The 12363-nt window shown below is 40.3% G+C and overlaps 2 protein-coding genes across 2 annotated transcripts in view; one reads left to right on the plus strand and one right to left on the minus strand.

Moving 5' to 3' along the window:
* LOC137288864 (small ribosomal subunit protein eS25-like) overlaps positions 1-12363 on the minus strand; it is a 222276-nt gene that overhangs the window by 196490 nt on the left and 13423 nt on the right. The window lies entirely within an intron of this gene.
* The window catches only part of LOC137288816 (DNA polymerase epsilon catalytic subunit A-like), a 71027-nt gene that overhangs the window by 35460 nt on the left and 23204 nt on the right, over positions 1-12363 (plus strand). The window contains exons 27-39 of the mRNA XM_067820814.1: positions 250-330; positions 1542-1670; positions 2082-2315; positions 2884-3075; positions 3718-3850; positions 4265-4361; positions 4981-5119; positions 5733-5839; positions 7379-7507; positions 8097-8263; positions 8537-8609; positions 9229-9316; positions 11878-12053. Coding sequence (XP_067676915.1) covers positions 250-330; positions 1542-1670; positions 2082-2315; positions 2884-3075; positions 3718-3850; positions 4265-4361; positions 4981-5119; positions 5733-5839; positions 7379-7507; positions 8097-8263; positions 8537-8609; positions 9229-9316; positions 11878-12053 — 1745 coding nt within the window. The remainder of the gene's footprint in view (positions 1-249; positions 331-1541; positions 1671-2081; positions 2316-2883; positions 3076-3717; positions 3851-4264; positions 4362-4980; positions 5120-5732; positions 5840-7378; positions 7508-8096; positions 8264-8536; positions 8610-9228; positions 9317-11877; positions 12054-12363) is intronic.

Raw genomic sequence — 12363 nt, forward strand, 5'->3', positions numbered from 1 at the left:
TTGTAATGACATCTGATAACCACTTGCTTCACAATGACATTAGAATCTATGTGAACAAATCATACAGTATGGAGAAATTATATTTCCATAAAAACTGTTCTTCAACTTCTGTATTAGAGTGAGTGAGACATTTTGGTCTTGGGTCAGTGACAGTACAGTTAGAACCTACACCGAAATGTTGCTGTCACTGTTATAAAGAAGTCCTTCAAACATGTATTGTCATCCTTCTTTCATGGCCCCTGGTTTCAGATCCTCGACTGGGAGTACTACATCGAGAGGCTGGGTGGAACCATCATGAAGATCGTCACAATCCCAGCAGCACTTCAGCAGGTGAGTCATCTTCTGGCAATATCACATTGCCGCCATTGTCTAGAAAATAGGGTGACTGCCTTGCCTACAGAAGGTTTGGTGTCAAATCGTGTGTGTTATACTAGCAGATTGTTGACAAACAATAGTTGTGGTACTAAGGTTCTTGAGAGACATTTAGAAGTTGGTATTCTAATAAACGACAAAATGTTATGGATGTCAGTTACTTCTTTATAATTTGCATGTTTCTGGGCTATTCCTTTATAGGTTGAATTGGCATTTTTTATGATTTGTTTCGGTAAGTGCATACCGAAAGGTACCAGAATCTGCAAAGTTGTGTTTTACGTTGCATGTGACCTTTAAATGGGCAACTGATTTTGCATCTTAAGTGGTATCAGCGATCTTGGGTAAATAATATCAATGTTTATTTGCTCTTAACTTAACTTCTGGATTTCAATTGTCAATAAAACGTCTCATGACAGGAACTGAGCAGCCGCCCTACCGATGAAACTTTTTTTGCACTCCAATCGTGCGCACACCTCCCCATTATAGCACTAGCAATGTAATCGTTGAAATCACCAGAACATCGAATTCAGCTCGCTTTGGGATACAATAGGGGAGGTGATAGTCTAACGACATACAAAAGTTTGGATAAGATACTATGGAAGGTTGGGGATCCAAGGTTTTACTCGACACACAAATGTGGTTGGATATGCACAAGTATCGAGAATGGACGGAGGAAACAATCACTGTACCCAGAGGAACACACAATATTATTCACTGGACCCACAACACATCTGTGTCTTTCCTAAGTGTTGGACCCACAACACATCTGTGTCTTTGCTAAGTGTTGCGTTTTTTCATTCTAAGCAGTGACATTCATCATTTCATCCATCTGACTACAGGATCAATGATTCATTGACCAATCCAGTCTCTGAAGAAATTATCAAAACATACAGTGACATGAAAGCAGTACCACGCTAACCATTCCTTTGTCAGATGAACCGTGTTCAGGCAGAGGGATTCCTATTATTCATTTAAATATAAATGAAATTAGATTATTTGGTTAGACATAAAATATATCATAAACATTTGCTATTTGATTATTTTTTCATGCAAATCTATAAAAAAATAATATACAGATTAAAAAATGTCTCCCTCTCTCCTCCATAATCAGTTTTGAAAACTGTTTTTGAATTACCTCTATGTATACTAGTGTTTCTGATTATATCCAGGTACCAAATCCTGTGCCTCGTATTCCTCATCCAGACTGGCTACACAAGAAACTACTGGAAAGGAATGATGTCTTCAAACAGAAGAAAATCAGTGAGATTTTCGCACCAGTGGCAAAGAAGACAACCCAGGTTTGTTAACTTTCTGCAGTAAAAAGTCTCATGAAGGTCATAGGTCAAGTTGTGTATGTCTAAATTCTGTTCTTTATTAAATTAAATATATAGGGGATAGGTATTTCATAGATGTGAAAAGCTCAGATGTTGTGTTTGACACATGTGAAGTGCTGAGGTAACAGAGAGGAGTGAATTGAGAGGTAACTTGACTTCATGTCAGGTCTCATGGGTATCTGGTTCAGAATTATTCTTCAGCATCCCATGCTTGTCATAAAAGCATAATACGCACCATCGTTTAATAATACCGTAGACTGATGCTTATGGTATCAATTACTGAGTTGTCTGGGCTGGACTTTGTTAATTAGCATTAATATTGATGGTGAGGGTTGTTAAACCTCAAACAGAAAACATTGCCACGTCTGCTTCCAGATGGGGATAGAAGAGGACTCAGAGGATGTGGTATTGTCCTCCCAGAATGGCATTGGGGACATAGAGGACATTGGAGGACGTACACCCAGGTCAGGAATGGCCATATCCCACAAGAGGAAGCGAGGAAACTCAGACACGGACACGTCAAACACACAGCTGGACTCCCAGACATCTGATCTGTCCCAGAGCTGGAGGGATGTACTTGGTGCTCCCCCTCCCATGGGCAATACGAAGGTGAGTTTGTGAGGGTTACCTCCCCTTCCATGGCCACACGAAGTTGTGTTTGTCAGGGTTACCTCCCATCCCATGGGCAATACCAAGGTTTGGGTTAGCTTCCTCCTCCCCGCCATAGACTTCTATAGTAACCTTATATTTTTTCAAAAAATATGCAGGCTATCGACAGCCATTCCATGTACACATGGGCATAACCCATGGTGATAAAAGTGACAGCACTAAATGCTTAAAATTGTGGTCAGTTTTAATAACAGGGTGGATGTGCTTTTAAAACAAATACACATCTTACACTATTTCATCCAATCACAGCTGTAACAGGCCTTTGTCCGTTTGAGGTGTTTCCATACGGTCCTCGCTCGGGCAGCATGTGATATTGATATAGTGTAGTGGAACCACCAGGGGATAGTTTGTCAGGAGTTACCTCCCTTCTATACAGCATATAGGGGATAGTTTTTCAGTATTTAACTCCTTCCTTGTGACACTAATGGGATGGTTAGTCAGGAGTTAACTTTCTTGGTTGGTTTGTCTAGGGTGACTTAGTACATTACCTCCCCTCTATGTTTTTCAGGAGGAGAGGAAGGTATGGCTAGAGTACCATAAGAAGAAGTGGCAGATGCAGGCCAAGGAGAAGCAGGAGAGGAAGAGACGGAGGCTGGACTTCGACACCCCAGTTACTGCTGCCCTACCAGCGCGGGGTCTGGGCGGATTCCTGCGACGGACAGCCCGTAGTATGATGGACATGCCGTGGCAAATTGTACAGGTCAGAGACACACCGTGTGTACACTTCTATGCTGTAGTGTAATGAACAAAAGTATGTTGTTATCCCCCATTGACTAATGTCTTCAAAAGGTGCCATATTTCCTCCAATAATCACCTGGCTGCTTATTTTTTTCAGCAGAGTTGCATACCTGGCACTTATTAAAGACCCAGTGCTTTCATGCTAACTGATTCTACCATGATTGTTACTGACCTGCTTTCCCACCCAGCGCATTTTAAAAATCCCTTCGCTTATAAGAAATCCCAATGCTTATTAGAGGAAATATGGTATGCCTGAATAAGGAAGAAATGTGTCACTTGATGGTTTCTGATTAGTTGCATCTTTACCTGTGTATGCCAAAATGAATAGTTCAGAATGTTTATGATGGCACAAGAGATAGAAGTGAGACATATGAACTTATGTGAAAGAGTTGAAATTCCCTCTCAAAAAAACCAGACTCAAGCTTGAAGACTTCATTGTTCAAATAAATGAGATCTGTATGGTCTGTGTAATCCCAAATGGAATTGTGTATGCATAGATAAGGAAGTTTAGGACATCCATTTTGTGCCCACATGTAAGAAACAACATTTACTTGTCGAGACAGATTTGTATCAGTAGAGGTACATGCATGTTGTTTGTCCACAGTTAATGGAGACCAGCCTACCTGGCCAGTACAGGCTCTGGGCTCTCATTGGCAACGACCTCCACTGCATCAAACTCAACATTCCTCGCATCTTCTTCGTGAACCAAAAGAATCCCAAGGATGGAGAGGGAGCCAGTATGTCATCATAATATATTGCACTTTCGTATGTTTTCTTGTAAAGGTTGTTGCAGAAACTGTTGGTGCTGGAATTCTAGCTTAGACATGGTCTCTATGAATCTATATTGATGGTTGACATTCTCTTATCATAACGGGACATCACTGAACATTTCCCATGATGTCAGTCACTAGACTGTCTTGTCCATATTGTGTGATATGACTAGAGTATAAATATAGAGCAGAAATGTTGCGAATGGTGACTTAAGTGTCATTATTTGCTGATGACATAGATTGATGATCATCCATTCAGTCATCAGATTGTCTGGTCCAGACCATCATTATATGCCTGGAAAATTTAGTTAACAGTCATGCAAACTTGAACTATTATATCATCTGTTTGTAGTGTTTCACTAAGAGTGCTGTTGTTTTCAGTGTGGAGGAAGGTTCAGAAAACCCTGCCGCGATCACATCCGGTGTTCCATCTGTACGAGTACTCTGTGCCAGAACATATTTACCAGGAACATACAAAGTAAGTGTAGATTGTCAGCATTCATTCCCTATCGGATCAGAATTTCAACGACTGCTGATAAGCCATCTGGAATTAGATTGTAGTTTGATATAAACATTGATTATTGTGCAAATCTAGCTAGACAGAGCTAATTTTAGACTAGTTGCTGATGTCATACAAGAAGATTATCAGGGGAATGTGGTCCATCTGGAAGTATACTTGGTCTATTGGACGAGGGGCTGCAGTTATTACATGCCTTGCTTTCTTGGCCTATTGGGGTGGTTGGGTAGCCTGGAGGTTAAAGTTTTCTCTCATCTCACCTAAGTTGATGTTCTGGTTCTCTGCATGGGTACAATGTGTAATGCCAATTTCTAGTGTTCTTTGCCATGATGTTGCTGGAACACAGCTTCAAGAGACTTGAAACCCCACTCACTTACCTTCAGAATATTGCTTTGTGCTGTGTTGAATGACAAACAATGACAAACATAATGTTACAAATTATTGTTTGATTGAAAGTATTGTCAAAGTATTGCAAAGTAATGCAGTGATTAATCTATAGCATCCATTATGATATTGTTTGTTCTGGAATGTTCATTTTATCGTTGTTCATCCAATAACATCGTTCATATTCTTGCTCCAGTGATATCAATGCTGACCTGTCGTCCCCAGACATTGAGGGTGTGTACGAGACACAGGTGCCCCTTCTTTTTCGTGCCTTAGTTCGACTTGGCTGTGTTGTGACAGTCAACAGAGACTTCGCCAAGGTCATGGCTGGAAGGGTAAGTGAAACCAGAGCTACTGGAGACCATTACAAACATGTTGCAGTGATATCCAGTATATAGTGAGTATTGGCATAATGGACCATTCATTTCATGCCCTTGTAACTCAGGCATTTTGGCGAGTTTGGTAGGTGGGTGTGCAAAAGGATTCAAAAGGTCTTAATGTTGAAGATTGTGTTGAAATGAGCTTGAGTTTGTGCTGAAAATGACCTTGACTGTTGGATGTGTGTTTTCAAATATCCTGAATGTTGGGTTTTGTGTTGAAATAGCTTTGAATATTGGGTTTTGTGTTAAAATAGCTTTGAATGGTGCTGACTGTGGTGTAATGGCCTTGGATAGTGGAGATTGTTTTGAAATGGCCTTGAATGATGGAAACTGTGTTGAAAATGGCCTTGAATGTTGGAGAGTGTGTTGAAGTGGCCTTGTATTTTGAAGACAGTGTTGAAAATGGCCTTGAGTGTTTCTATAGTTTGAGTAGAAATTGCCTTGAATGTTGGAATTCGTCTTGAAATGTCTTGAATGCTGGATGTTGCTCTCCAAAGTCAAATGTGTATGACCATCTTTGTGTGAGTGTACTGTTTGGTACCTTAAAACATACATATTCTCTCAACAGGAAACTGACACATTTGACTTGGACAACTTGGAGTTCCGGACATTGGCCCAGTTCTCCTACCTTGACCCTGGGACCATCAAACACCTGTATATCTACCACCATGTGTGGTAAGTGAACATCTCAACTGAGTCAACAGGAATGATTTTTTTTATAGACAACTTCTTTATTGCAATGGATGTGACTACCAGAACTACCAGAGTTATTTCACAGATGCTCACAGGATCAACATAGTTCACAAATGCCCAGCTGTGACATACTTGTCAAGGCTGAGTGATGTCAGTTGTTTTACTTTGTGCTTAGTGCTGCCAAGAAGCTGCTGAAGCTCTGGGAATACCATTGCTCGGTGATGACAAACACGCGGGTGACATACAGCTGGTGGAACAGCGCTTACACACATTTCAGTGCAACTTAGCTCAGCCACCTACCAGTCAGTGCTGTTCCACCAGCTGTTTGTCACCCCTCACGTTTGAAGAGTGAAAATAAACCAATGTTACATAATAGTCTCTTAAACAACTTTTTTTGTGATCAGTCATAAAATGTCGCATATCAGATCCTGTTGGATATAGAGGTTTCAGAACCTTGTATCTATTTATGTGTATAGTGCACTTATCCCTATTTTAAGTCATTTATTGTGCTCATTTAAACCCAAACAGACTGTATATGAACATTTTTAATGTATGACTTGCATGGTAATACAATGGGTCAGCACTATGAAACTGGCTCTCTTTTGTTCGTTGTTGCGGTTGGGGGAAAACATCAACAGCATGACCGTAATTCGACACAGCTGGGATGAGATGCAATGTGTCACCCAAATCAGCAAGCCTGCCCCCCCCTATCCTGTCGCCTCTTACAACAATCATTGGTAACTGAAGGACAATTCAAACCTGGATACTGTAAATCAAGAAATTAACGCGAATGATAAATTAATGCAAAAAATGGGCGTACTTATTGCTCGCATAATGTTTTAAACACATTTCAGTCTACTTTTTCAACGTGATAACAACTGAAGACAATTAAAGTGAAGATTCAAAATTTTATTCTTGCAGAGATGAGTACTTACATAGCAATAAATAACATTCAAATTCACAGTCTCTGGTACTCACAATAGTGTCATTTCCTGTTAATCACATAAATACACCAGACAGTCCAGCAAATTGCCACCCACGTAATACAGCGTCTCTGTTCTTAGCCACTGTGTTGAAAGCCGATACCATCCACCTGGCGTAAATGGGTTTCATCACACTAATCCTGAGGTCCATGCCAATGCTATTACTGCTGTCCAGGTTTTCTGACACTTTCTCAGTTTGAGAAATGCCAATCTAGAGTACTTTTTGTTAGGACAACATCCTGAGATGAACTCCTCTCACTGCCAGTTAGCGGTAAACGTTTGATGGCGAACTTGTTTATATAACTCTGAACACATTATCAACTTTCACTTCCTGGTAAACCTACCGCTGTAAAGAGGGGCGCATTAATTTATTGGCGCATTTTAGGCAGTGTGCTTGAAGGCACATTAATTTATTGACGCGTTAATTTCTTGATTTACAGTACTCGTACACATTTATGTATGTCATTATATGTTTTCAGTAGTGTTGATGGCCATGTTAAACACCATTTCACCTTACCTGGCTTTGTTTTGTTGCCAGTGGGAACAAGATGATGTTTGGTTTGTTCTTACCGGCGTCGAAGAAGGGGACGATCTTTGTGGTGGACACAGTGCGTAGTGACCAGATGCCAAATGTAGGAGCACTCTACAATGCTGAGAGAAATGCCAAGTGAGTCCACACCTTTGTGAAGCATGCACTGAAATATCTTATTCTTGTCGGGCATTGGTAACTTGTCACCTAAGGCGTCATAATTTGCTCTTCAGAGTTGCATCCCTTGGACTCTACAGAAACCTGTTATCTTGGGTTATAAATCCTGGTTCATGTCCTTTGTTTCTCGTCACCCAACCTCAGGAGTCTTGTCAGCACAATTTTTTCCTCTGCTCCTCTCCATCCCCCTTTGCATGCCACTCCTGAGTAATGCTGAAACACCCTCATATGACAGGAACAAGTCCCTCACTCAGCCATTCAATAAGAATTTAATCCCTTGGAAAACTCGCACCCTCTCATTCATCCTACAATTCATCAGACTCACTCAGAGCGATGGGGTTTCCTAGTGGTGAAAGCGTTACCTCGTCATGCTGAAGACGTTAGTTCGATTCCTAACATGTGTACAGTGTATTAAACCCATTTCTTGTATCCTGTAATATTTATAAAAGCTGCATTAACCATACTGATTCACTCAGGATCACTCACAAACACTCTCAATCACTTATTCGTTATCTCATCTCCCTACCCAACTCAGCCACTCCTCTTTCAGAGTGACGAAGGGTGCTGACGAGACAGCACTACCTGAAGCTGGCTACACATTCGAGGTGAAGCTGGAGAAAGATGTTCGCCAGGCTCACAGAGCCATACAGAGGATGTTGTCTGCATACAAGGATGAGAAAAGGGGGCCAACATTCATTGCCGTCCAGTCTCCTCAAGGTAAGTCCATCACAGAGATGGGATACAATCATTTGGGGTATGTTCCAGACCCGTACCTCCCCATCCCAATTCATTCACTCTCAAACCCATGAAGATCAAGGCTGTGTGAATCCCATTTCTGGTGTCTCCCACTGTGATATTGCTAGAATATTGCTAAAAGTGGTGTAAAACCAAACAGAGTTTCTTCTTTTCATGAGTAAAAGGCAAAACAATTCTTCTTATTTGATTTAACTGATCGTCTGATGAATCCATGATCTTGTATTTTCCCTCCAGACTTCTCCCACTTGACATCCGTGATGCCAGGCTTGTGTGACTTCCCCTTGGTGCCGATCCACATCACAGACAGGTCGGTCTCATGACTTGGTCCTGTTCGAGAAGGAATAGGGTAGCCTGGTGATGTGAATGTTTGTTCATCATGCAAAAGACCTGGCTTGATTCCCAACATGGCTGCAAAGTTTGATGTCTATTTCTGGTGTCCCCAGCTGTGTTAAAAGCAACTTAAACAATGCATGCTCATGCTTCCATGCTGACATTTACCAACACTAAATTCATGAAAAGTAGGGACGAGACTCAGCTATTTTTTATTCCACTGTAAGCAGACTTACATTAGTTTTATCCCAAGGAAAATAAGCAAAGTTGAAACTGTATCAATATTTAAAAGAGCTTTGGAAGAACAAACGTGAGGAAATCTGAAATGACTTGTTTGTCATTTTCCATCCAGAATCTTGGATTTTTCATAAAACATACTCTTTGGCCATATGTGGGAATGCAGCCTGCATGAATATGTGACTCTTTGTGGATAGCAACTTCTGTTTATTCTTATTCATAACTTATTTATAACATTGTTTAATAGCAAATTTATCTCAGAGAATAAAAATCAGGAGAATAACAGTAATGAGAAGCTGTTTTCATGCCTTTCAATTTCTTTTGCCATTGAGAACCTATACAAAGTTTTATTTCTCCAGTGAGAACCTGTATAATGTCTTGGACTGGCAGAGAGTTGGAAGCCGTCGGATGTTGCAGCACTACATGAATTGTGAGATCATCCTACAGGTACAGAAAAAAGGTTGTCTGGTGTTTTAACACCATGCTCCATTGTATTTCAGACATATATGTGATAGTGATCTGCAGACGGTTGTCTGGACCAGACAATTCACTGTTTGACATTCAGCTCTAATCTGAGCAACTGGGATATGGTGACATACATCAACAAAGTGGGCGAACCAGACGACCTCATGTGACAAGAATGTTTCTGTATCCCAGATGTGCAGGTTAATGCTGATAACACCTGCCACAGACTTGCCAGATTAGGACCAGTGTTCAGAATTGGTTAAAATCTCACAATGGATGATTGGTTCATTTCCAATGAGTTAACACAATGGATGATTGGTTCATTTCCAATGAGTTAACACAATGGATGATTGGTTCATTTCCAGTGAGTTAGCACAATGGATGATTGGTTCATTTCCAATGAGTTAACTTGGTTAGTGTCTCTATACAGATTTTCTTGTTCAGGTTGTTAATACAGATTACAGCAAAGAAAAAAATATGTTTTTCTGTCCTTTTTTTTATTAATTTGAAAACTGAAAATTTCGCATCCATTTTAAAATGATGCTTCTTGCCCCTTTTACCTGATGACCAATATATCAAGAATGTAAACTTACCAATGCCTTCAAGAAATATTCAGGCATGACTTTTCAGTAAATGAAGTGAAGGAATAGTTCCCAAATTGTTTGTGGTCATTTGGGCACTGCGGCCAATCTTCAGTCAGTTCATTTAATCAGAACATCACCAGTATACACACCATTTGACAACTTAACACAAATCCTTGTTCTCATAAGAATTGTTTTCAGACAATGGAGATTGCAAAATGGATGGATGTCGTATTGAACAAGATCGATGTTACCAAGCAGCCATTCAATCAACCACCCAATTACTACCCAGTCACCCAACCTAATCACTACCCAATTACCTATCCAATCAGTTACCTAATCACTACCCAATTACCTATCCAATCAGTTACCTAATCACTACCCAATTACCTATCCAATCACTCACCCAATCACTACCCAATTACCTATCCAATCAGTTACCTAATCACTACCCAATTACCTATCCAATCAGTTACCAAGTCACTACCCAATTACCTATCCAATCAGTTACCTAATCACTACCCAATTGCCTATCCAATCACTCACCCAATCACTACCCAATTACCTATCCAATCAGTTACCTAATCACTACCCAATTGCCTATCCAATCAGTTACCTAATCACTACCCAATTGCCTATCCAATCACTCACCCAATCACTACCCAATTACCTATCCAATCAGTTACCTAATCACTACCCAATTGCCTATCCAATCAGTTACCTAATCACTACCCAATTACCTATCCAATCAGTTACCTAATCACTACCCAATTACCTATCCAATCAGTTACCTAATCACTACCCAATTACCTCTCCAATCAGTTACCTAATCACTACCCAATTGCCTATCCAATCACTCACCCAATCACTACCCAGTTACCTATCCAATCAGTTACCTAATCACTACCCAATTACCTATCCAATCAGTTACCTAATCACTACCCAATTACCTATCCAATCAGTTACCTAATCACTACCCAATTGCCTATCCAATCACTCACCCAATCACTACCCAATTACCTATCCAATCAGTTACCTAATCACTACCCAATTACCTATCCAATCAGTTACCTAATCACTACCCAATTGCCTATCCAATCAGTTACCTAATCACTACCCAATTACCTATTCAATCACTCACCTAATCACTACCCAATTACCTATCCAATCAGTTACCTAATCACTACCCAATTACCTACCCAATCAGTTACCTAATCACTACCCAATTACCTATCCAATCAGTTACCTAATCACTACCCAATTGCCTATCCAATCACTCACCCAATCACTACCCAATTACCTATCCAATCAGTTACCTAATCACTACCCAATTACCTATCCAATCAGTTACCTAATCACTACCCAATTACCTATCCAATCAGTTACCTAATCACTACCCAATTACCTATTCAATCACTCACCTAATCACTACCCAATTACCTATCCAATCAGTTACCTAATCACTACCCAATTACCTACCCAATCAGTTACCTAATCACTACCCAATTGCCTATCCAATCACTCACCCAATCACTACCCAATTACCTATCCAATCACTCGTCTAATCACTACCCAGTTACCTATCCAACCACAGCCAATAATCACTACCCAGTTACCTATCCAACCAACCACCTTATCACTTAACAATCACCCACTCAATTACCTACACAATCACCCACCGAGTCACTACCCAATCTCTATGCATTATTTACCTACCCAGTCACTTACTATCTAACTCAACAAAATTCTCATTGTCTGTAGCCACCACCTTATCACCCAATCAGCCGTTTATGTACAGTCAGTCACAAACATGGAATCACCCTCCCTATCGCACACCTACCCACATCACTAAAATGATAAAGAATTTCTTTGCTCATGAATATGGAACTAGAAAAAAACATAATGTTTATATTCTACACAGTCGAACATGATCAGTTTGTAAGATGCCAGTATTCTTCACAGGCAATGACGGAGCAGTGCCGATATCTGCATATCCCTATTGGAAACATGCCAAAGGACATAACTCTATTTGGCTGTGATCTGTTCTTTGCCCGTCATCTCCACAAACACAATCATCTGCTATGGTGCTCACCCACCGAGAGACCTGATCTTGGTGGCAAAGAGGCAGATGACAACAGGTGAGGACAGAATCACCAGTGACTGAAGTCAAGAAATGGGTTTGAATGCTGATCTTGAATGTTGATGTACTTAATGTCAAGGGACTCAGTGATGAGATTTTGTTTTTATTTTCAACTTCTTTATTTTTAAGCTGTAATGAGCCATGACTTGTGTGTAAAATGTTAGGCATATTGTATTTTTTTAGAATAATTTTAATTTTCCTAGAATCCGCTGTATCTGCCATGCTATTTTCTTCCAGAATGCACAGACATTAACATGAACATGGCACCGCAAAATGTCAAATCTGAAACGAAATTCACAGTTTATCAT

The sequence above is a fragment of the Haliotis asinina genome, chromosome 1 (assembly GCF_037392515.1).
Source record: "Haliotis asinina isolate JCU_RB_2024 chromosome 1, JCU_Hal_asi_v2, whole genome shotgun sequence".
Lineage (NCBI taxonomy): Eukaryota > Metazoa > Mollusca > Gastropoda > Lepetellida > Haliotidae > Haliotis > Haliotis asinina.